Source organism: Abrus precatorius, unplaced genomic scaffold, assembly GCF_003935025.1.
Source record: "Abrus precatorius isolate BTA unplaced genomic scaffold, Abrus_2018 Scaffold2, whole genome shotgun sequence".
In the NCBI taxonomy this organism is placed as follows: Eukaryota; Viridiplantae; Streptophyta; class Magnoliopsida; order Fabales; family Fabaceae; genus Abrus; species Abrus precatorius.
The window spans coordinates 24,345,064-24,370,588 of NW_020874362.1; the positions used below are offsets into that span (position 1 = coordinate 24,345,064).

Genomic DNA, 25,525 nt, shown 5'->3' on the forward strand with positions numbered 1-25,525 from the left:
AAATTCCTACTGAAAAATATAATAAAAGAAGCTAGCACATCAACTCTTCTGTTATATTCCTTTCTTCTCTTTCTCCCTTTCTCCTTTGGCAGAATAGAAAATGGGATCGAAGCCACACCAATCGACCATATTCGTCTCAAAGGACACTGCAAATAGCAAATGACCGAAAGCAAATCGGCTCCTTTGATCCAGAGGCATTTTTTTTAGTGAAATTATTAGGTGCTAAACTATGGTCATCATCACTTGACACCCAATTTTACAATCAAAATTAATAGGTACTCTTTTTTCAATCATAAAAGCAAGAACAAGAATCTACAGGAGAGGTTAATAATAGGAAAAAAAAAAAAAGAATCTAGTGGAGGCAAATGTCGGATGCATTATGCATCTCTTAATCCTCATCCTTGTCATGGTAATTTTACAGAAGTAGCTAGAAAAATAATATTTGTATGATTTATAGTATAGCTAATTACCTATAGAGAACAAACGGTTTAACAAACTCGGTATAACAAAATCAGAAACCCTAAGTTATACAAAATTTTCATCTATCTATCAAAAATTTTTCCCAAGCTCAACCTTCTTCATTATTCTAATAGTGTTGTGCAGAATCGAATCCAAAATTCCAGCTACCTGAAATCACAAAAAAGAAAAGACTTATTAATGAGATAACTACAAAAATAAAAGCATGAAACAACAATATCTGGAATAATGGCGAATACAAACCGTGAAAACACCCCCAATAATGGCACAGACATTTGTAATAAAATGTGAAAAAGACTTCTGGTTTTCTGTAATTAAGACCTGCTGACAGAAACAAATATTGTAAAACCTAAAATAAATTTCCTAGAAGCAGTACACAAATTTATTCAAAACTACAACTTCAGTAGGCAAACCTGCATGGGGGAGAGCTCAAGATGAAACTTTGCAACAGGAATGTCTACACTGTGTGCCACACTGCTGTGCGCTGTGTACTCGTACTCCTCAATTAATTTATAACCTTTTCTAGCCACTACCTCTGTTTTAACTATCTGAATATAATGCTCTATCTGCAGAAACATGAGTGCTAGGAGTATCAGCCATTTAGAAGAAAAGGAAAATAGGGAAGCAAGCACAAAGACCGATACATCCATTCTATCTGTATGTAGTATCTCACTCTTGCAAATGGATTTAAACATGCCATTATGCGATTAAACAATCTGATATCAGCCAACCAAAGTCAAATAGAAAAGTTATCGCTAAATTATAAGTTTTTCATATAAAAATATTGAACTTACAGTAACATTCGCTTCTAAATCACGAGTATTGATGAATGACCGACCATTAAGCCTGTCATGGCTACTACCTATGTATGGTATCAGGCGCTTCACATCACTCATGGCCCTCGGTGTCAATTTCCTTCCAAAAGACAGGTTGTTTATGACATGTGACATGTTCATCTGAGAAGCATCAAAGGAATGGGCATCTGATCTAGCTGAGATGATCAAGTTTCCTGGAACCTGCAAGAAGCAAAACAACTTATATTTCCTTCAACATTTTTTAAAAATTTAGGGGAAGAAACAAGAACACGTAGCTTATTTATTTCACTAACTAATGCAGCTTGTACTAGAAACAAAATATATTTACACGCTGTATTAATTGTATCAGCTACTTCCAGAGCAATGTATGGCTGACTTAATTCATGGTTACATCTGAAAACTATGAAGGAATAGGAGTTTTTATATAAATTACGGTTGAAGGTTAAACCTTCACCTTTTGGGAGTTTTACCTTTTTTACACGCACATATCCCTCTACTCTACATCCACCTGCTGATGGTGCTGGCCTTTTTGTATTCTCCGCAGCATTAGATTTATCCTCCAAAGCTAGCTTTTGAGATTCTGTTGGGAGAGATGCCACTAAATTCTCCATGAACTGCAGGCAGAAAAGAAGTGACATTTAATCAAATAAAAAAAGCATCAAGAAGTCTACTTTCAAGTTAAATTTGGTTCAAATTATGCTAACTTAAATATAGTGTGAACCTTGACTAGGCTTTCTGTATCACGGTCTCCATAATAGGACTCGTGTTCATGATGTCCATGGTCACTTCTGAAGGACAAAAAGCAGTCAACAAATTAGATTTAATAATAAATTCCAAAATTACAGAAATCCAATCACTGACAAGCATAGTAAAGTATTCAGGATGTGTAAAATATCATAAAGATATGGCTAAAATAAATTGAAAGACTTCTCAATACAATGGAGAACTAAACATCATAGAAGAATCAACATTGTCTACTAGAAATTTGATTCATTGGGAAGTTCAAGTCAAGGAGGGAAGTCCCAGTAACTTCTCAAAGTTAGCTTTAATTACTACAAAATTGTTCATCAAGATGATTTTTCTTTGAATACAGCTGATCCTCAGGAAATACAGCAGCACCATATTATGCAAATGATTTTTGTGACCTGCTCTGGGCTTACACCCATCTTATTTTCTTTTTCAACCAAAATGTTTGAATCAGAAATTTAAAACAAATATATCTATATTAAAACATGTTGAAATTATGGGAATTTAGGAATTTCAGGAAGAAAAGAAGAGAATAGACATTATTTGCCATAATGAGATCCAAAGTGACGACATATTATTTGGGTACAAGAGACATGCCTATACACAACCCTAAACTATGCAGGCTAAATAAGGAAATAGGGAATTGGGAAATAACCAAATCAAATAATAATGGAAATACGATAACAAAACAAAATCAACTATTCGTATCTGTTTTCACAAAATGATTTCATAATACTAACCATTTGCCAATGAAATATATAGTCCTTTCCCTTCCCACCTATTTCAATCCATCATTTTCATCTTCATGTTCCACTACTGCTTTAAATATTGGCTTTCATCACTAATCTCATTCTAGATTTGAGTTTTAGGTCCAGTCCATTCCCATATTTGATGGGGAAAAATATCTTCAGCATTAGAGTAGTGTTAAATTTTAACACAATCACAAGATTTAGCATATAATACGTTAAAAAGGATAAAACAGCAGATGAGCAGATGTTTGGTATCATCCAGAAAGCCAAGGCAAAAAAAAAAAAAAAAAAACTAAAAGGCTAAAACATATGACCTGTATATTATGAGGTTTGCGCAAGCATAACTTGATGATATCAGAATAATAACATTAAATTAATAATCATACATAATACATAACATATATATATATACAGTACAGATGATTGTTAATTTAAATATTCAATAAGAGGTAGGAATTCTTCATAAAAGATCTAGTTGATCAATTGGTTTTACCTAATGACATGATTACCTGACATCACTTCCTTTACGAAAGATTCGAATTGATGGATACCCTTGTATGTGATGCCTGTATATTGATAATACTGAGATATAGATGAATGGCAAATATATGGAAAGTAACAAGAGTTCAATAACAATATGAACAAACAAAAAGACCAAAAAAGTAATAAAATATATTGAAGAAAAAATAATGTCATGCTCAAGTGAGAAAGTAACGAAAAAAGTGTTTGAATTTTGCCTTCAATCCATGATAAGAAGATCTACAAAGCCTATTCTATAAAAAGTTTTCATGACAAAGCAGATTCTTGACATGATTATTTCCTATCTACAATGATAGAAGACAGCATGCACAAAAGAAATTGAAAACTTTAAACCCAAAGAACACAGCAACATGCAATTTCAAGTATGTCCAATTTCTGTCATAAGAACAGATTTTTATTAAATGTTTCAGTTTATGCATTTCTCTTGAAGGACTATGTATCTGGGAGAATATTATGAATACTAAAACTTGGTTTGGATGAGGTGAGTAGAGGGAATATCATGCAGACCGAAGACCTAGCTGCAGTGCACCTGATCATATATACACAAGAGAGACAGAGAGTGTAATGACGTGCAATTCATGCATTAGTTTTTATAATGTAATTTTTTTTAAATCATGCATTTAGATTGAATTTTATTATGTATTTTACTTGTTTTGTTTAAGTGACTAGTTTTATGTGTGTTTTTATGTAAAAGAGTAGATTAAAGATAAAACTTGGATAATCTGGAAGTTGAAATGAAGAGAACGAAATTTAGGAAAATTTTGGATGCTAAAATGGAAGACTAAGTCTGGGACAATCAAAGTGTACAAACACAACCAGGTTATGTCGCAGGATGCACTTGTGTTTGCAATACTAATAATACTTATTAAAATATATTGAGCTCTCTCTAGAAGCAAAAAGAAAGCATTGAAGGCTTATCTATAAAAATCTTAAAAAAAGAGAGAGAGAGAGACTTTTGATGGATGGGATGCACAAGTCTATTGTGATGGGAAAGTGATATAAGCGTGGGAATGGGGAGGGCGAGTGAATAATATCTTAATTAACTTGTTTTTTCCAAACACATCCTACCCTCATACTCATTGTCAACTTATTGTTGATATTTGTCTGGGTTAGTGAAAAAAATTATATATTTCAACATTTTAAGGAATTTGAAAACCCCTATTATTAATTTTTTATAACAGTTCTCCAAAACTGTTACTAGCATCACATATGCACTTTGAAAAATCTACCCCACAGCCTAAATTTCCTCCTGCAAATTGATAAGGTTCATGTTATTACAAGGATCAAAATGACAAATCCACTTCTTATTTCACACTTGCTGTTGCACTTGCTACCTATGACAAGAACCAAAATGGTGGGCCCATCCACATAAATTTATTTTGAGTTTGTCTTCATGTTCTTTCTTACAAATCAAACAGGGTATATGGCAGTTAACCACAATTTTCTTTCCAGGAATGTTATTTCCTCTTTTTCCTTCCAAATAAACAAAACTTATCTTGGCCCTTTACCTTTCTTCACTCATGTTCATCAGTAGCATAGCCTTTGTAGTTAGAGGAGCGTTAAGAACATACTCTCAATTATTAGTTTAAAATTTTAAATTTATTGGAAACTACAAAAGTAAGAGTGAAACTCATTAAATTAGGAGTGAAGCCCACAAAATTTGTGATTTTTAATAAATTTCATCCAATACTCAAGAGTGTTTTGAAAGAATGTGTTAGAGTGTTTTGCTAGCATTTCTCTAAAGTAAGACAAGCACTTCTTTCCTAGCTACAATTTTGCAATTTTGTCTATATATGATTCAAAGATGAAAATTATAAATGAAAGAAAACCAAATTTTATGAAATAATGGATATAAAAATTTAAGAAAAAGAAAAACTAAGTCAACTGTAAGTAAGAAGCATAAGCATTTGGAAAAATATAAAGAAAGAAAAGAAAATATAACAATAGTACCTCCTGCATAAATCACCTTCTTGAGTACAATCTATTTTAGCTAAAAGGATACGCCCATCCATTTCTGGATCATATCTAAATAAAATGTAATCACACACATTAGTATAGTTATGATAAAAAATGACTCTAACAATTCCACAAAGGAGATGAGAGTTCACCTTTTAAAATGTAATTTCAAGAAGTGTGAGGAACAACAATAATAACGTACCTCTCTTTTATAATTTTAGCCGTCTTCTCCCATGAAGGTTTCTGAAAGAAACAAGTAGAAGATAAATTCAAGTAACGAACTTAGGATCTCTTAATCACACCGTCATCCAATAAAGGGAATAACTTTTACAAAATTCTTTCATTTGACAAAAGCAATTGGCTAACAATATTATATAGACAGATGATATGTGGCTATAAGCATCTTTTGCTTGACATATTTAATATTCTGCATCATGACTTCACATTAGTCACTACTAAAGTGTAACTGTTGGTGAAGATGCATTACACATTTGAAATAGCCTTTGTCACTACTATTGGGCTTGTATTGAAAGGGGAATTTCTCTATTAAGGAAAAACAAGGCATTGTTGAAAGAGATACAAAAAAATCGATCTATTTAGGAAACAACAAATATATCAGATACCAATCTTATTTCCTGAAGCAAAGAAGAGGAAAAGAATTATGACAGAAATTATTACCAAACGTTGACACCAGGAACACCAAGGTGCATAAAAATTTACAACTGTAACAGGAAACCTGCAAAAGGATCATTAAAAATGGTGTAAACAATGCATATTACAGTGAAATTTAAGTGAAATGAGGGAAAAGGTACTCATGAGCTCTCACATAGCTAACACAGAAAAATTGAAAGAGATAATCTCAGAAGCATTCACTTACTGATGAACATATTTATCAAAATTATGTGACGTGAGTGAAAAAGAGCCTTCAACAGACTCTTCATCTACTTCATCATCATGCTTAACAGCATTTGCAGCTGTTCCTGAATGAAACTCAGCACCAGTGGGTCTTAAATTTGAATCAATAGAAAACTTACGAACTGTTTTTGTTATATTGAGCCTGTTCTGAAAATAAGAGGTGAAATATTAAGGACTAAAACATCAAGGAGTGAGATAAAGCATCGAACCATAGACAACAATAAAATGAATATGAAAATGGAGTGATAGAAACTTACTGTTCCCAGCACATCACTCACATCAACTGATGCAAACTCACATGAGAGTGCAGGAAAACTACAGAACAAGTTGAAGCCATCAGCCAGAGAGAGAGGGAGATAAATTTGCAAATAGTCAATAAATAAACTTAAGATACTGAGAATAATACTATGACTAGCTAAAGTGTCTAAATGAGTTTGGAAGAACTGGAAATTCTTAGAAAAAATGATGAGCTGACAGAGGGAAGTCATCAATCGGGAATGCTCTGACTTCATGTCAATTTCACAAACCATCACTATGCATCAAATATTGATATTGACTGCCAGCCTTTCAATAATCACTTTGTAAGACCCCCATCCCAACTCCCTATTTCAACCATGATCTGGTTTGAAGCTGGCACAGTTTCATTGAAAGGTCTTCCCCTCTTCCTTCTAAAAGTGAATTTCAAGCTTCTAAAATGTCAAACTACAAACCATTTTGTTTAATAAATTAACCAATAGTTTGCAAAAAACTTATCAAAATTATCTGTTAAACAATTCTGCTTTCTTCTAGCAAGAGTCTCAATTTGCAAATACAAGTAAACAAAAACTTGCATTCCTTGCTAATGCTACATGACAATACATGCCAAGACTAAAGAAAACCACAAAGCCACCAATAATTAAGATAAAATAGTAACCAATAGTTAAGAAGTGAGCATCTACCATCTTTAAAAAACATCCTATGTAACCAAAGAAAGCAAATACCTACATATGCTTCTACCTGATATTGAAATCTATACGCAAAAAGTCGCCATCAGAACTCTTGTCAACAATCACAGACGTAGATGTGCTAACAGACAAATAATTACTTAGTTCCTGAAACAGAATCACAATACAAACATCAATATGAAAGATAACAACCAATTCAAATATCAAATTTTCACAAAACTAAGTAAATGGTGTTCATAATTAAACGTGTAAGCAGTAGCTGACCTAATGGAAATTTACAACACAATTTTTATGTTCAACAATTCACAAGTCATAAACATGATGGGGAAGCTACTAACCATTCCAAATAAAAACATAATGGACAGAGCTGCCACTATGGATAATCCTGCTCCTGATAACGACGCCTCAGTCAAATCTCTCGGGATTTTTCTGTCAAAAGGAAGTCAACAACATGAACATAACAAAATTATTAATAATTGTTTTTTTTAAGGAACAGAGACATTCCCATATTATTCATAAAATCTACATCAGAAATGGTAATGCCTATAAGCCCATTCCCTAAATTATCAATAAAATTTAGAAAAAATCACAATAGAAGACTCAAATTTAGGTAATGAACATGTTCATTTCGCACATAGACACTGAATAAATGACATTATCTTGTTCTCTTACGCTATGCACTTCGGTCCAAACCTTTCGTTATCTTAAAGTGCTTAACAACGAAGAAAACGAAATTCAACCAAAATTAAAGCAGAAAACAAGTAGTGTGCAAATTCGCAAGCAAATTGAAACCGAAATGAAGTTAGGGAGATTCTGACCTGTAAAAATCAACGGATTTGAGTTTGCTTGCAGAAAACATGGTGGTAAAACAGTGGAATCAGAGAGAGAGAAAGAAAACACTCAGATATTGAGAGCGTAGTGGCAATAGATGATAGATCGAAGGAGCTTCTTCTTTTTCAGCTGTAGCTTCTTCGTCTTTCCCTCTCTCCCTCTCTTCTTCTCTGTAAGGGAAACGTTGGAGTATTAAATTAGATTTTGGACTTTTTATTTCGGTGTTAAGCATCTAAGCCAATATATACATACATACATATATATATATATATATATATATATATATATATATATATATATATATATATATATATATATTGGACTTTTTATTTCGGTGTTAAGCATCTAAGCGAATATATATATATATATATATATATGTATATATTACTAAAATTGAGTTTTTTTTAAGGTAATTTTTTTATAAATTAAAAAAATATGTCTTTTTACATATGAAATAATTATCATAATTCATTTTATATTATATATATGCAATAAATAAGATGATAAAATTCAGTAGTCTATTTTAAAAAATATATAAATATTTTTAATTTCTAAAATATTAGAAAAATTACAATCATTAATTTAAAAATAATATAAAATATTCTTTTTAATTTATAAGTACACTAAACACTTTTTTTAATTGTAATTTATTAATTGTAAGTTACAAATTTTAAAGTGTGTTTATAAATTTTCATTAATATGTTTATAGATTATTTATTGATAAGGTCAATAAAATTTTAATTTTTATTAATTAGTCTTTAGACTAATTTTTGTTGACTATCAAATATGTGAATTATGTTTTAGTTTAATTTGTAATATTAAATTTGAATGTTATTATGGCTCACATTAGTTATACTTAACTTAAATAGAATTATCAAAGGTATTAAATATTCAAAGAAAAAATTTTACATTTTATATAAATCTTATCTGGCTTTTAATAAAGAATACATGTATTTAAAAAATAAAACTAATTTGTAAATAATATATATTTTTTAGTTAAAATAAAATAAAATTTAAATGCATTATAATATATGTTATTTTAAAATAAAATTTAAATTTTATTTTGGTAATTTGTACCATTTTTATAACATGATAAAAGCACATATAGTAATACTTAAATATTATCTTTTGAAGTGTTTTAAAAAATTTTAAAATGTTTCTCTTACTATTTTAAAAGATAAACATTAAATAAATATATGTAGTAGAGTTTATAAAACTAAAAAATAAGGGAATTTAAAAAAATTTCATGAATATTCATTAATTCGTATAGAAAGGATAAAAGAGATTAATTCAAAAAATATTTAATAGGGGATGAAAATAGCTTTAAATATAATATTTTCTTCAAAATATTATATTTTCATATAATTTTATGTACATATTTTTAGTTAATTAATTTTATTTTAATAATTTTTTTTCTCATTATACCTTTTTACCTGAAGTATAAACAATTCTCAGATTTTGATTATATTGTTTTATATTCAAAACTCACAATCCGAAATGTTAAAATTCACAATAAGAAAAATCTCAAATTTTATTCTCTTCAAATTATAATATAATGTTTTATAAATTATTTTCAGATTTTTTCTAAATTTTTTATTTCTAAACTTTTAAAATTATTTTGTTTTAATTTCATTACAAATTCTATAAAAGATAATAATTTGAGAATTCTCAGTATAATAAAATCCACTAAGTGAAAAGCTTTTATAATTTTAAATAAACTTAACAAACTTGAAAAATAAAATAAAAGAAAAAATAGTACATAATTTAAATTAAAAAGACTAAAAAAATTAAGCTAAAAATAAGGTAAGCGAATTAACTAAGGGGGAAAAAAATATAAACTTTAAAAGGAATTAAAATTACAATTTTGGCTGTTAAGTTGTATATTGGACTACACTTCTAAACGTTTCGAATTACATAAGTTGATTTTTTTAAAATAACAAAGATATAATCTATATAACCCCTTGTTTCTTATAATTTTAAACTAAATCTTATTTTACAAACTACAATAAAGATACATTTTATTGTATGGTCAGAGATTAACTCTTTTTTCTTATACATACTAAAAAAATTAAAATTCAACTAATAAAAGCAACAAACTCAATTATACATGTATTATATATACTTCTAAGGATTATTAATGTATTATGCCAATCTTAATTAATCGAAATGAATAAAAAAGACTCAAGCGGGTTTAAATTTGTATTTAATTTAGAAGAATATATTAAATTGAATACAAAATCTCAGATTTAATTTCATTTTTAAATAATTAATAAAATAGAATAAGAAAGAGTCTCATCTATTCAACACTACAGAAATTTTGGTATTAAAAGGTACATGCGTCATCTTTTCGTAAAGTTTATTTATAGTTAAAAAAAAAAAAAAAACACTTATCTCTCTTTTATTTTTTATTGTCTTTAGTATGCGTTTTTTCCCCTAATTTGAATCAAGTATTTTTTACTAATATTTTTCTAAATCTAAACAAATGGTACAATTAGATGAGAAAACAAAAATGTGCATGCTAAGCAATTATGTCCAACAGAACCTCTTGAACTCTATTATTTTACTTTTAATATATTATTAATGTAAAATTTTCACATTTTTTAAAAAATAAATAAAATCTCAATATAATTTCAAAATAACTACAATAAAAATTAATAATCTATAGTTATTAACGGTATGCAAAATTTTTATTCTGTGCATACATTGAAAAAAGATAGAGATCTTCATATCCCCCACGAAATGGTGACAAGACTCCGCACGAACATAGCAGCCACCAGCTGATTAAAAAAATATGAAGGGTAAGTAATATATACACAATTTATTTAAATTTTTTTTAAAAATAACTTACCTAAATTTATCGATAAAATTTATTAGAATAAGTTTAAAATAAATTATGTTAAAAAAATTATTAAATTTAAAAGGTTAAAATTAATTTATAAATCCCTTATATTTTTCATAATGCCGCTAAACCAGAACACGTCAGCGTCATCGTTTTTTATTGGTAATTGTTATCATCATCTTATAATTCTCATGCTGCTATCATTACTTGAGCTGAATCAGCATCAGCATGAGCTGTTAATTCTATTACGGCATCGTTTCCATTCAACGTCAAGAGTAAGACACAATCCTGAGCAGCAGCAACTTTCGATTCCGAAGAAACAATGGCGAGTCGCATGATCCTCGGAGCAATTAAGAAACGCCCCGTTTTGTTCCCCGCATTCCCTGGAACCTCCATTTCCTCTTCTCGATACGTAATTGTTTTTTAAAGATGAAACTTGTTCGATTCGTTTCTTTCTTCAGTATATTATCATTCACTGTGCTATTGTTGTTGAATTGGGGGTAGGGTAGCACGCTCGTTGTGGCGGAACACGAAGGTGGTGCTGTCAAACCTCCTTCTCTCTCTGCACTTGCGGCTGCCACGTGTCTTCCTGATAACGACTCTTCCGTTTCTCTCCTCTTGGCTGGTTCGGGTCCTTCTCTTCATCAAGCTGCTTCGTATGCTGCTTCTTGCCACCCTTCAATCTCTCAGGTAACTCAATTTTTTTTATTATTAATATTTTCAAATTTGAGTTGAAAGTTGAAATATGTTAAAAATAATCACTTATTTTTGGAAAAATAATCCCTTTTTTTTTAAAAGATAATATTTATTTTTAAAGATAATTCCTATTTCTTTGTCTGAGTTGCCTGTTATTATTATGAAGATGATGAGTGATGACGAGTGTGGTTTTCAATTGGATATTACGTTATTGCTAATTTGCTATATATGGTTTTAATGCATTGAACAAATTTATCTTGAACTTTGAAGCTGAAATGATGAAAACTGAAAAGGGGAAAAGAAAATGGAAATGTTGAAATTGAGAAAGGGTGCAGGCTTTGTGTGGACAGATATGTGTTGGGAAAGAAGATTGAACTTGAGATTTTGTGTGGGTGTGGTGTAGGTTCTCGTGGCAGAATCAGATAAATTCAAGAGCCCTCTAGCAGAGCCCTGGGCTAAATTGGTCCATTTGGTTCAGCAGAAAGGTGGTTACTCTCATATAGTTGCTGCTTCAAATTCTTTTGGAAAAAATGTCATGCCACGCGCAGCTGCCCTTTTAGATGTTTCTCCAATTACAGATGTTACCGGGATTTCTGATTCTCATACTTTTGTAAGGTACATTTTGTTTTATTCTCTTTTTGTTTTAATAGCTAGAAACCTGTTGTTTATTGCAAAATCTGATACCGGTCATCTACTGTTGAATCTGTCATAGGGTTGGTGCTACAGCCAGATAATCTTGTACTTATTTGGTTATACGGTGTTGTAATCTTTACTCTCTGAATTCTATGCTGTTGGTTGTTTGCCTGTTAAATGAGACCCTCTGTTGAGTATTGTTATGTTATGAATTATTGACTGTTTAAGCTTTGGTAATGAGGGAGCCGTACTACTACTGTTCCAGGTTCTCCCTTGCTATAGTCAGGTTCATATTATTGATTTACGGAAGAACTCCATGCTTTTGGACTGTCTGAGAAGAAACTGTTGTGTCTTTTAGCCCATTCAGTCTGTATAATCAAGCGTCTAAAGTTTAATCCTTTCAGAGTATTAATGCTGGAAATGCCAGTGATGCATCATGTTCTTAATCTTCATTACTGTATTTATTATGAATCATTGGAAAGATTATTAACACATAATAATAATAATAATAATAATAATAATAATAATAATAATAATAGATGAGTCAGGAAGATTCAAATAAGAATTTTTTTTTGCTGCCCTCAGCTATAAACCAAGGCAGGTTCCACTCATCCACAGTACATGTTTGTAAAAACTATTTGTAAACAAAGCTCTGACTACTTAGAGATCTAATAGTAAGTTGGGGTCCTAAGTAGACAAAAGAAAAACCTGTAAATGTGGATTATCTCAGGACTTATCATTTGAACTCTGGAAGGGATTGCTCTTGGAGCTTATTGGCCATAGCTAGCTTCTAGCTCTGGATTGGCTAAAATAGAGCATGACAACAGCTTAAGCTTTTCTGAACAAGGATTCTTATAACTTCATTTGTTCTGCTGCTAGAATTGACCTCTATAGCTAATATCTTGGTAATAAGACAAACAAGCTTGCATGTGGTTAGGTGTATTTATAGAGTTGAAGAGATACCTAACACAGTAGGGAATCTAGGGATCTCTCTCTCTTTGTGATGTTGACAGCTAATTGATACAGCACACTTTGCTTCTTGTATGCGAGTTAGTCATAATGATCCTGCTTCTGTCTTAAGTATGAATATGTTTTGGGTTCTTTGTGTACCTGAATTTAAGATTTTGATTTCATATGCAGGCCAATATATGCTGGAAATGCACTTTGTACTGTCCGGTATACTGGAGCCAATCCTTGTATATTAACGATTAGAGCCACATCTTTTCCTGTTTCTCAGAAATCTGACTCAAAATCTAATGAGGCTTCAATATCTCAGGTTGACCTTTCAACCTTTGATGAAGGTCTGTTTTTCTGTTTCTGGTGCATGGACATTTTTAGTTTCTGGAAAATTGAAAGAGACAGAAATGCATCTTGCCCATCATTATCTGTTGACATCCTGGTTGTGTTTGTGAAGAGCAATGATTCAGCCTTATCATGGATAATTGTCCTTAGTCATTTACATCTATTTGATCAAAACCATCCTGTCAGACATGGATATTTGAACCTCCCTTGTGGCAAAAGAATCTTAAATTCTGTTTCCTCTTTGTTTTTTTAAGCAGATCTGGGCAAGTCTAGATATATATCTCAAACTTCTCAGGATGATGAACGACCAGATCTTGGGAATGCACGAATTGTAGTTACTGGTGGCCGTGCACTAAAGAGTGCTGAGAACTTTAAATTGATAGAAAATCTAGCCCAGAAACTTGGTGCTGCTGGTATTATTTTCAATATATGCTATTATGATACTTATTTTAATGGCTAGAGATTTGTTTATGTTTTGCCAGGTTCACCATATACTTCCTGATTTATGCCTTTGTCATTGATCGTTTGGACAATCTTATAATATCTAATTCCATGCCTTGACACATGATAGCATGTTTACTGTCTTCAATTTTTACATAAATTACATTTTATTCTTTGTTATATGAATTGAGTAGAATCTGCTAACTTCATTCTCCTTTGTTTAGTTGGTGCAACTCGTGCTGCTGTTGATGCAGGATTTGTTCCTAATGAACTTCAGGTAACAACCTTACATCCTTTCAAAATCAATCCCTTACCTTGCCCTGCAGTCACACACAAATATACCAAAGTTGAAGGAGAAAATATGAATAAAGTCTAATTTCAGACTTGTCTTTTTACACCCTTAGCTCTCATATGATTATACTGCTAATTCTCACGTTGCCTTGCATAAATGGAAAATATTGTTGAAGTTAAGACAGTTACAATTCCTAAAAGGCTGAAAATGCAACAAAACGGAACAGAATGTTAAAGTTCACATATCGCTTGAATGCTTTAAAAGCTGAACATATACTTTTTTTTTCCTGTCAAATAGTGCATTAATCATAATCATGCCATCTTTCATTCTTTTAGAAGCTTTTTATAATTTATAATATTAAAATGGCAGCCTGGTAAAATCACGACGCACAGGGTCCAAGAAAAAGTTGGATCTAGTGTTTGGATCTGTAGCAAGTAGCCTTATCTTGCATTTGCAAGAGGTTGATTTCACAACTTGAACCTATGACCTTTGGGTCACATGGTGACAACTTCCACTGTTGAACAGACCAGCTGGGCTCCCCTCCTTGGCAAAATTTTTTGAGACCCTATCTCAGTCTGATGCATAAATTAGTAGAAACAAAATATGGTTTCCTGCTTTCCTGACTTTGCTTTTGATGCTCAAGTAATGACATATCATATGGAGCATTGGGATATGCATGTAATAGGCTTTGCATTGAATCTCTGTAACCAGTTCATCTTATATTAATTTGTGGCCTAATGTAGTTCTCATGTCTGTGTTTCCGAATGGAAAATGATATGTAGGTTGGGCAAACTGGAAAGATTGTTGCTCCTGAACTCTATTTGGCTTTTGGTGTATCCGGAGCTATTCAACACTTGGCAGGGATGAGGGATTCCAAGGTCATTGTTGCTGTGAACAATGATGCTGATGCTCCTATATTTCAGGTAATGGCTCTCTTTTAAACGGATCAAGTACTCCATTTCTAAGTGTATTTATCACTTTAGTAGCAATATTTTGTTTCTTGTTGTTTGTCACTTTGAAAAAACCAAAAAGGCATGTGCAATGAGAAAAAGTATCAATGGAGTGAGAAGCTAATTTAATCTAATATATTTGACTAAAATTAAGAGCATCTAATCACTTTTTAATCTTTATGCAAAAGCATAAATGACAATTATTTTAACATTGAGGGAGTATTTTAAGTAAATGCAGCTTCTACTTGTTTTTGCCCCAAAAATCCCGAAGAAAACCGTTTTTCCATATTTATTTTTTTATGCCCAACTGCAGGTTGCTGATTATGGACTTGTAGGAGATTTGTTTGAGGTGATACCAGAGTTACGAGAGAAGCTTCCTGAGAAAAAATAAAACGTGAACATGCATCTTTGTATACTATACAGTTGCAGAATGTATCATCCTTGGAACCTCAATTGCATTTGTTTACCTGAATTAAAAAGAAAATAAAATTTATGGATGGACGATTACAATGGATACAAGAATTATTATAAGTATGTGTGTGGATAACAATATTTAAGCGCTTATTTTTATCATAGAATTTATTGACATAAGATAAAAATAATTTATCAAATAAGTTAAAAAGAGTTTATGGGAGTCATAAATTATTTTAATAATGTCTTCCAAACGCATTATTAATTACTTCACACTTGTGAAAAAATACTTGTATAATGGAACAGAAAATCAACATAATTCTACAGTAGTCTTAAACAAAATTAACATACGGAGTAAAATCAGGTTGGGCCATACCTGTTGCTTGTCCACAACAAACATGTTCGTTGTGAAGCGGCAGAGTAGAAACCTGAGGTCAAAAAATACCTTGGTGGCACCATATTTGTTTTAGACAAAGTACGATATTGATTCTGAATGAAAATGGCACCCTTTATCGTTTCTTTTGTCAATGCACCCTTTATCTAAAGTAGCATGCATTTAGGGGAATCAGGGTCCATAGATTATTGTTTTTTGGGCCTGATTGATCCATAGTCTGTGCTACAGGCCTTAAATCGTACGTTTTCAAGGAGAAGTAAAGTGAATGAATTCCTGAAACATGCATTGTGGAGATCAATCATTTGCATTTAAATAATTTTAAATACTTTCTTTGCCTCATCCTATCCCAGGCGCATCTGGTGTAGTGGTATCATAGTACCCTCCCACGGTACTGACCGGGGTTCGATTCCCCGGATGCGCAGTTATTCACTCAATAAACTTTTTATTTTCGGTATAAATTGCAATCTACTGTTCCCATTTAAAATTACAAATGCACAAGAGCAATGATTTCCTGAGGGAGTTCTTGAATGCAACAAAATCACGCAGATGAGAAGCAGAATTTTGTATATTTTAGCGTTTAATGGTAGCAGCTACGTGAGAAATTCTTACACTCAACCCATTTAAATCATAAAAGTCAATCCTAAGGAAAATGATTATGTTAGGTAGGTGGCACATTTTTATTATGGGCATCTCATGTTTTGTTTGGCCTCTCTCTAGACTTAATTAGCCATAGGGGAAGCTAAAAGGCATGGCTAAATTAAATGAGGTCTAGCTAGGAATGATCATTATCATGATACTCTCTTACATAATGCCAAATTTTCCTTAAAGTTTCTAATCATTTTAAAAGTTAATAAACTAGCTACCTACACCTAAAAAAGTTAGTTACATACGCATTACCAGAATAGTTTGGCTAATTTTTCCTTTAATGTGTTTGCTTCCATTGCTCCTACTTCATGCTTGCTTGGTTGAAAAAACCTTCATATCTCGGGATGTTAACTATATATATATGTTGCTTCTTTGCATTATATAATATGTTATATTCTCCAAGCCCTCCCATGGATAATTTCTTATTCTTATTGCGAGAGAGTTGTTGGACGTTGGTTAAACCTGGCTAATATAGAAAAGAAAACAGGGAACTTAATTACTGAATTTCCATTTACATGTAGCTAACATAATAAACAGGGATTCAAAGAAAAAATGCTAGAATAAAATAAGTGCATGTTTTGGCTAATTAATTTTTATCACTTTTCAATGAAATGTTAATTATAAGTTATTTTGAATTAAAATAAGTTTATTTAATTAGTACATTCGTGTGATAACTTTTGTTTAAGGCCATGAGTACCCCTTGTAATTTCTTTAATAATACTTTGCTTGAAAAAAATAAATAAATGAAGGAGAGAAGAGCTTGATATCATCACTTGCATGGTTTTAGTACTTCTATGCGTTTACGATTTGTTAAACAACAATGATTGTGAAGGAACCAAACCACCTAATTAATTAATAAACAATATCTTCAAATAATATTATAGTTTACTATAATTACTTGGGAATCACTTGATAGAATAATGAAGTGATGAACTAATCGACCAGACAACTTGGGTTGGAAGTGTTCGTTGAGGCAAACTACTCTTACTAACTGACAGTGCAGAAATTAATTAAATACGTACAACGTAGGCCAAGACAGTGTATACATTAATTGTTTTCCATTTTAAATGGATTAACCATGTTAACGCTATTTTAAATGTAATGATAATATTAGATATTTTTTGAAATATTTTCTCAATTAAAACTGATATTTCTAAAACATTTATACTATCGGCTTTGCATATGAAAAGATAACATAAAGCGTATATGAGGGATACTATAATTTACTATTTATTAAAAGTGATTTGTTAAAATATATTTCCTTTCCTTTACTATTTAAGATGATCCAAATGGCACAGGTTTAGTACTCAATTAACTGACACAGCCAGCATGTTTAGTTTCGGTCCTTTGGGATTGAGGTTTGGTCATGATGTTATACAGACGTGCAGACACATATTCTATTTTATATATACACATAAAAATCAATTTTTGATTCTTATATTTAATAAAAATTATGTAAGTTTAATCTTTCATTGGAAATTAAAAATATTTTAATTTTTTTATCATTTTTAAAGACTATTTTTTAATAAAGATTATTAGCAAATAATACTACATTTTTAGGGAACAAAAATATATTCAATTCAATTAAGGAATACATGATTAACTATTGATAATATTATTAATTATTTTGAGGAATCAAAATATATAAAAGACTATAAGAACCATAATATATTATTATATGATTTTTTGTTTATCTTAATATTTTAAATTATATATAGTCTTATTAAACAATATATTGCTGTAACATGTTATAATTTTTTCTTTCATATAACTTAACAGTTTATATAACATTTTAGCTCCTAAATTATATTATTTAATCTTCCCATGTTTCTGCTTCTTGAAGGATGGAGCCACAGATATAGACAGCACTTTACTTAGAAGATGATAAACAACAAATGCATTACTTCAGTTAATTTGCAAGAGATTTTTAAGGAGAGGCATGCAATCTGTCTATGGAGATCATCATTTTGGATTCTCTCTGTCAGAGTAAAATGATTGTCTTTGCTTACTTATTATTCAGCATACTCGTCCCTTTATCTTCCCACCTTTCTACTTATTCTATGCTTTCCGTGTCTCATGTTTCGTCTGTCATCAGAGTACGTCCTATATACACGAGTATATTTCAGTGTATATCTAGTAAATATTAATGTGCTATTATTGCACAGGACTTGGGAACAATAAGAAAAGGTTTCCATTCACAACGGAAAAAGGTTAGAAACACAATCCTTAACATACCATTTTAAATATAGTTTTATAAAAAATAAAATTCATTAAAAATTATAAAATTAATAGAGTTTACTCTTAATTTAATAAATATTATTCATATTTTATTTTAATAAATTTAGTTAGTAAATAAAGAGTTGTTTTTATCACTTTTCATTCAAATATGATTTTCTTTGTACTCTATAATATAGACACAGATGTACACACATGGAAAGAGAGAGAGAGAGAGATGTGTAGGTGAAATAGTTGGACAAAATACTAATTAACAAAGATAGTTCACTACCATTGACAAGGGAACTAAGCAAAGGTCTCTCTTCTTTAGTTCTGAGCAGTCACTATCCCTCTCGTTAAAACTCAATTCTTTTTGTCCTGAGGTATTGCCTTTCTCCTACAGTGACAAAACAAAACGGGATGTTGTTGATTCAAAATGCATAAATTAGTTACTATCCACACTCATGCATGTATAGAAGAATACATCACTGAATTAATAAGAGACTGAATACTTCATTTCAGCAATGGGAAAGGTATAAGGAAATTTAAAAAAGGAAAAGAAAAACAGTGAAAATCATTTTGGTGTGAATAAGACCGAGTTTAATTAGATTTAAGTTCGATTTGAAGTTGTATAAATTTTTTTTTTCATGCTTTTATTTATTTCTTATATATCTATCTTCTAATTATAGAAAAAAGTTATAAAACGTGTGTGAAAGGCTAGAATTTCTCCTTTTTTATATTTAATACAGTTTTAAACATAGAATCAAAACAAGACAAAGTTAAAAAAAGTGAGATTAGTTTTACAAAAAAAGAAAAAGAAAAAAAGAGAGAGTCAAAGATAACACCAGAATAAAAACTATTTCGTTCCCCTATATAGCCGTGCCAAACTAAGTTTATTTTTGTAATTATGCATTTTTCTTTCTTTTCGCAATAGAAAGAAACAAAAAAGAAAAAAAATAGAAAGAGTTATATTGTATATTTATGTGAATTCGATTGAACCTGAGAAAAGGTTTACTACTTCTGTCTGTTTCGGCTTGTCATGTCAATCTGTTGTTTCGCATACAAAACCTAAAAATACCATGGATAAATTATAGATATATACAACTAAATGATCTATAATTAATTAGCTTAAAACTTTTACTGGCAAGAAATAGATAGTAATAATGTATAAGAAGGAAAAGGAGAAGAAGAAAATTAAATTATGAACCTTGGGACAGTTTAGAGGAGAAGTTGCTGTGTCTTCCAAAGCTTCATCAATCAAAGCTGTTATCATATCCTTCCTCTTTTTGAAACTTGATCTCTTGCCATTTTTATTCAAAGAAAACTCCTCAACTTGTTTACTAGAAGTCACTTTTTTCTCTACCAAAGAAGCAGCATCAGAGACAAAGGAGGAGGAGCTAGCAACACCGGATAAAGACATAGAACACTTGTGGTTATTACCAACATGGTTATTAAAGAAGTCATCAAAGTACATAGTCCAACCACTTTCCTCAGTGGAAACATCGTTGGAGGAAGCAGGAACTTTGGTTAAGGAACTCATTGAGGCTATCAGAAAGCCAAGAAGAGAAGATGAGCAATGATGTAGTTAGTGGGGTTTGGTGGCCAGCTCTAAAGAGGCAAGTCTCCCAAGGATTACATATATAGTTGAAGAAATTTTTGGTGGGGTTGTTCTATTTCTTCCTCTATTCTGAAATAAATATAATTATAATATTTGTTTTTAAAATTATTTATCCTTTTGTCATATTAAAAGAATTTACTTTGATAACAGTAAAATTGAGTTATTTTCTTGTTTTAGAGATGAATTATTAGTATTATATATTATTTTAAGGAATGCATAATTTATTGTCATTATTTTTTTCTTAGATTTAATATATGTATTAGTCCTAAATTCTTATATAGTACTCTAAGATAACTATTATTTTAGCTTAGAGGGAATATTAGATTAATATTTTTTAGTTATATTAATTATAAAAATATTCATATATATATATATATTTATTAACAAAAAAAAAACGCTTAATTATATGAATGACAACTTTGGAATCTTGGTGTGGGTCATAGAAGTTAGGGGAGTTAAAATTAAGACAGAAAGAGAAGGGGATGTGTTTGACCTTTGTGGTTAGAGATAGAGTATGAGGCCAACATAGATTTGGCAAGAATTTGTTTATGGTGGAATTTTACTCTAATGATTTGAATTCGTCATACAGTTTTCTTATGGAGGTTTGGAAATGCTCATTCCACCATTATAGTTTTTTTTTAAAAATAATTAATATCCTTAATACATAATTTCGAAATTAAAATTTGAGTTTGGAGAGATGATAAATTACATAGAATTTTTCGAGAATGACGACTTTTATGTTCTTGTCTATTTTTACCCTGAATAATTAGTTTTGAATTTTTATTGCATTCAATTACTCAATCTCCTTTTCAAATAAATCATAAAGCTTCCCTTGCATTTGAATTATAATTCTAGCTATTTTATCCAGAACTACAAACATGCATGTTACTTTATATTTAGTTTATATTAAAAACTGTTAAAAAATAGTTTACTGAATATTTTCAAAATAAATTAAACTTCCAATAAATATTTTAAAACTAAGTTATTTTATCATTTTTATCAACGCTTTAATAGTAATAAATTTTGATAATGTAATAGCTGTTTATGTTTGAAAAGAAACATACTTACATACTCTCCTCGTAGAAAACTATTTTATTCATAACATGTTTCAGAATTCTTAGCATTTTTCCGGATTGAGCGGGTGAAAAAAAGATGCAGCCCCAAATGATACTCTCTCTCTCCTTTAACATCAGAATCTTGAAAATCTTACGAGATTTTAATAGAAGTTTGAAGTTCATATAAACTTTCTCTATGCTCTCTCTTCAAGTTTCTTTCTTCCTTTGATTGGATGATATACATCAAAGAATAGAATGAGGTATATATCAATAGTATTTCTTACAGCATAAACATTAAACAATAATATAATAGAAGAAATAATCATTTTGCCATGTAGTTGATGACCATTATTGAATGTATTAATTTGTATTTTAAAAAAAGGTTAATATTTCTTACTTAGATTTATAGTTTAGACTAAATTATAATTTATAAATATGCTTAATATTTAAGAACTGTTGCCTCTTCTTTAAAAGAATTAATCACTAAATAATTAATATATGTACTGATTTGAATATCAATTTATGCTTTAATTAATAAATTTGTATTTACTTTTTAATAAATAAAGAGTTTATTTTTAAAAAATAAAATAAAATAATAAATTCAATTTAAAAAGTGAAAGGTCAGGTTGAATTAATTTAAGTTGAATATTTTTTCAAAACAATTAAAAACAAACTGCAATTTTTTAAGGTAAAATTATATTTTTTGTTTTTAAATTTTTATACTTTTCAGTTTTCTCTTAATTTTTAAAAGTTTCAATTTGATTCTCAAAATATCAAAAATATTTTAAATAAATTCTTTTTTTATTATTAAAAATGTTATCACTAGCTATTAAAATGAATCGTTTGTGTTCTTCTTCTCATATAACTTCTTTCTCTTTAACAACATTCATTTTTTTTTTCTCATAATTGCAATCGATGTTATACTACTAATGTGAACTCCGATCACTTCGTATTGAGTGTCTCCACAACCCTTCTTGGGTGTGTTCCGAGAAGCTCAATTTTTAGCTTTATAGTAGCAAAATTGGTAATAAATTGGTGGAAACTCTGGTCTTTGATTTCATGAACCTATGTTGCTTGTTGTTGAGCTTGCCTATTTTGTTCACAAATAGTGATTGCTTCAATATCCTTCTAAGTTTTGAAGTGACATTGTTTTTGTTCTCAAAGGTTATCTTTTCTCTTATCTTAGATAGTGTCGGTGTCATGGAGAACATGAGAGAGTTGAAGGTCGCAACCCAAATTAGTTTCTTGAATCTCGAACTACCCAATTGAGCATTGAGATGAATTGCAACTAAAAAGTTGTGCTTGCTTGGTATTTGGCATCTCACTGAGTATTTAAGCCTTACTTCTTTAGTTTGTTAATCAAGTTGATTAACAGTGAATTAATTGGTCACCAAAGATGGGAGAGGAAGGAGCAGAGGTTCTTCTTGAAGAGTTTGAGCAAAATAAAAACTTGAGTGTGTGAAAAAAGAAGATGAATAATAACGATGATGGAGAGGGAGAAAGAGAAAGAAAAGGAGGAGAAAAAAAAGAAAAACGTAAAAATAAAAAAAGGAATCATAAGAGACGAAAGTCATAGGAAAGAAAAATAAATGCTAATTTTTAGTAAAATTGACTTTTAATAAAAAAAATTTAAAAACATTATTAAAAGTTAATGGCCAAATCAAATTTTTTAAAAATTAAAATAGAAAAAATAATTATATTATTCTTATGATCAAATAAAATAATTATTACCTTAAAATTAATTAAAATAGAAGAAAAAATAAACAACCTATCTTGATGCCTTTTGTCGTCCATATAAGACCATGTTTGGTATTTGATGACGTGGCTGTATAATTATTTTCTGGACCTGACCTATGAGAATTACGTCATTATAGATCATATTACTACAAATCTCATCTCTGTGTGAGTGGATCTAATTTCGCCATAGTTTTACCATCGTGTAGCTCGTCGATCCCTACATAACCTAACATAATCTAATCATTTTTACTATATTATTTCAATTACTAAACAGTAATATTATATATCATTATTTCTACGTTTATATATATACAAATCTACAAAAATTATTAAATGTTAACAAATATTTTCAAGAAAATTAAAACCTAACATAATCTACTAATTTATGAATTAATAATATTTCAATTAGTTAAATATAATATTAATAGTCACATAAATTTTGAATTTTTTTACGAGATTTATTTCTATTACATTTTTTTTCATATATATTAGTTTGATTCAAGTTATTTAATTCAAATGTTTAAATTTAATGCATTGACTACTTATAATCAATTTTTACCTTTCAATATTAGTTTGAATTGGATTAATTGAATTCCCTGATAAACTCGAAGAGCTTACACCCCGTACTTTCTTTCTTATAATATTTATTTATACAATTTTCGTGAAAATAGCATTTTATCGATATCATTATGAAGTGATGTTTTAGGCTTTATATATCAACTAAAATTTAAGCTGAAAAAGCTATGAATTCTACCATGTTCTTTTGGTATTAAATAAGGAAAACTATTCTTATATATGTAGAATATGATGGGAGCAAGAGTGTTATTGAGAATAAATTACTATCTGTAATTTGTCACGTTATTTTCAGTACTAAACTTGTTAAAATTGTAAATGTGTTTAGATTAATTGTAGTAATGGTTTTTTTTTTTAACTAAATATATTAAAAGAAACCAGAGAAACAAATGCAAATTAAACTAAAACACACTCGTCTAACATTGTGTGTATATATATGCGAGGAAAAAGTCATAATGTATTCCCCAAATATTAGTTGAGACAAGAACATTCATATACCAAAGTCGAAAGGACATGAATTCATAAGAAGGTCTGAGCTCAGCTAACGCTAGCTGCTGGCAGATATGCTTTCTGCCAACATGAAAGTACTCATACCCAAAATGTAGGACATAGCCATGCATGCAATCAACCGTGAAACCATTTCATAAAAACAAAATACCAAGAGAGAGATAATATCAATTTTGTAAACGTGTGTTAAAAATTAATAAATAACATTTTTTATTTAAAATTATTTATATATTTAATCATGTAATATTTTATAATTTTTAACAAATAATTATTATATTTAATTACACGTTAATAATCGATTATATATGTATGTAATAATTGATCACTTCAAAAAGAAAAGGGAAAAAAGGGCTAGACTTAAAAAAGACATGGACCACAGGACACATGCAAATTTTCTAAAAATAAAATCTTGTGAGCATTTTGTCTAGGACAAAAACACGAGCACTATCTTGCGTAGTCTCTGTCAGTGAAACCTTTCGTAGCTGACGTTTCTAGGGTGGATATATATCCTCCCATTACTGAGTGTAAGCTTTTAAAGGTGACAATGAGCAGAGACAACCAGCATGTGACTAACAAATACCAAAAAGCAGTGTGTCAGGAACATTTGATTGCCAAACACAAATCCGACTCCTGTAAAAGTAGCAGTTTTAGGCTATTTATTAGGAGTTTCTATAGTGTATAATTTAATTATATGTTTATGTATCGTCAAAATTTGACTTTATATATTTTTATACTATAACTTATTACTACTGCCAAGCCTTATAATTTTGTAACAACAAGAATATAATTTTGTTGGAGGAAGAAACGTTTTATATCAATTTACATCAAAGCCAATGACTTTTAAATGATTAAATATTTTAAAATTAATGTGGATAATAATTAATTTAATTATATTATTATTATAAAATTAATGTGGATAATAATTAAGATTATATATAATGTAATAGTTACATTCATATAAAAATCATATTATATTTAAAAACATGTAATAATCGTATTATGAATTTTACATTGAGAACAAATAAAAAATATTTTTCTTTAATTAGTTCGACAAATTTAAATCTGATCTTGGCAAGGGTTTCCCATTTAATTATGTTGCATGTTTGAATAATTAAGACTCCATTTTGGAACTTGATGTAAGCATGCATTTGATAAGATTCATCCCGCACGTAATTACACAGCTTCAATTAAATGTTTGTATAAGTTTTTAGCTATTATTGCTTCATTGTATAATTGTCACATCT

General features: G+C 29.8%; 3 protein-coding genes and 1 non-coding gene across 8 annotated transcripts; 2 read left to right on the forward strand and 2 right to left on the reverse strand.

The window, feature by feature from the left end:
* Window positions 1-304: 304 nt before the first annotated feature.
* Window positions 305-8,183, reverse strand: LOC113860202 (protein disulfide-isomerase 5-4-like). 3 transcript variants are annotated; one of them, XM_027492886.1, is made up of 15 exons: window positions 7,962-8,183; window positions 7,482-7,572; window positions 7,196-7,290; window positions 6,457-6,514; window positions 6,162-6,346; window positions 5,963-6,020; window positions 5,487-5,527; window positions 5,279-5,353; window positions 3,298-3,354; window positions 2,014-2,080; window positions 1,763-1,906; window positions 1,272-1,493; window positions 891-1,043; window positions 721-798; window positions 305-627 (listed from the first exon to the last, which is right to left on the reverse strand). In XM_027492886.1, exons 1-15 carry the CDS (start codon window positions 8,000-8,002, stop codon window positions 550-552), a joined length of 1,443 nt encoding a protein of 480 aa, XP_027348687.1. In that variant the 5' UTR covers window positions 8,003-8,183; the 3' UTR covers window positions 305-549. The 3 variants fall into 3 exon arrangements, with proteins under 3 accessions (XP_027348687.1, XP_027348686.1, XP_027348685.1); XM_027492885.1 differs by having other exon boundaries at window positions 721-801; XM_027492884.1 differs by having other exon boundaries at window positions 3,298-3,370; window positions 5,271-5,353.
* Window positions 8,184-11,020: 2,837 nt separating this feature from the next.
* Window positions 11,021-15,642, forward strand: LOC113857837 (electron transfer flavoprotein subunit alpha, mitochondrial). Of its 3 annotated transcripts, none has more exons than XM_027490068.1 (8): window positions 11,021-11,225; window positions 11,318-11,503; window positions 11,913-12,124; window positions 13,283-13,443; window positions 13,702-13,857; window positions 14,110-14,162; window positions 14,960-15,100; window positions 15,441-15,642. In XM_027490068.1, exons 1-8 carry the CDS (start codon window positions 11,136-11,138, stop codon window positions 15,516-15,518), a joined length of 1,077 nt encoding a protein of 358 aa, XP_027345869.1. In that variant the 5' UTR covers window positions 11,021-11,135; the 3' UTR covers window positions 15,519-15,642. The 3 variants fall into 3 exon arrangements, with proteins under 3 accessions (XP_027345869.1, XP_027345868.1, XP_027345870.1); XM_027490067.1 differs by having other exon boundaries at window positions 13,699-13,857; window positions 15,441-15,606; XM_027490069.1 differs by lacking the exon at window positions 13,702-13,857 and having other exon boundaries at window positions 15,441-15,606.
* A 640-nt stretch (window positions 15,643-16,282) lies between these two features.
* TRNAG-CCC lies at window positions 16,283-16,353 on the forward strand. Its single transcript has one exon. It is a non-coding gene; the product is annotated as a tRNA-Gly (tRNA).
* Window positions 16,354-19,062: 2,709 nt separating this feature from the next.
* Window positions 19,063-20,331, reverse strand: LOC113859650 (vascular-related unknown protein 4-like). The gene is made up of 2 exons (XM_027492367.1): window positions 19,999-20,331; window positions 19,063-19,188 (listed from the first exon to the last, which is right to left on the reverse strand). Exons 1-2 carry the CDS (start codon window positions 20,329-20,331, stop codon window positions 19,063-19,065), a joined length of 459 nt encoding a protein of 152 aa, XP_027348168.1.
* Window positions 20,332-25,525: the final 5,194 nt, after the last annotated feature.

Bases quoted from the DNA above. Each gene is read 5' to 3' on its own strand.
- LOC113860202 (XM_027492884.1), bottom strand. From the start codon at position 8,002: ATGTTTTCTGCAAGCAAACTCAAATCCGTTGATTTTTACAG. The intron at 6,021-6,161 runs GTAAGTGAATGC...ATCCTTTTGCAG, and splicing joins TTTGATAAATATGTTCATCA to GTTTCCTGTTACAGTTGTAA. The intron at 1,494-1,762 runs GTAAAACTCCCA...TGCTTCTTGCAG, and splicing joins GATATGTGCGTGTAAAAAAG to GTTCCAGGAAACTTGATCAT.
- LOC113857837 (XM_027490067.1), top strand. From the start codon at position 11,136: ATGGCGAGTCGCATGATCCTCGGAGCAATTAAGAAACGCCCCGTTTTG. The intron at 13,444-13,698 runs GTCTGTTTTTCT...TGTTTTTTTAAG, and splicing joins CCTTTCAACCTTTGATGAAG to CAGATCTGGGCAAGTCTAGA. The intron at 14,163-14,959 runs GTAACAACCTTA...AATGATATGTAG, and splicing joins TTGTTCCTAATGAACTTCAG to GTTGGGCAAACTGGAAAGAT.
- LOC113859650 (XM_027492367.1), bottom strand. From the start codon at position 20,331: ATGAGTTCCTTAACCAAAGTTCCTGCTTCCTCCAACGATGTTTCCACT. The intron at 19,189-19,998 runs GTTCATAATTTA...TTGTCACTGTAG, and splicing joins CTCCTCTAAACTGTCCCAAG to GAGAAAGGCAATACCTCAGG.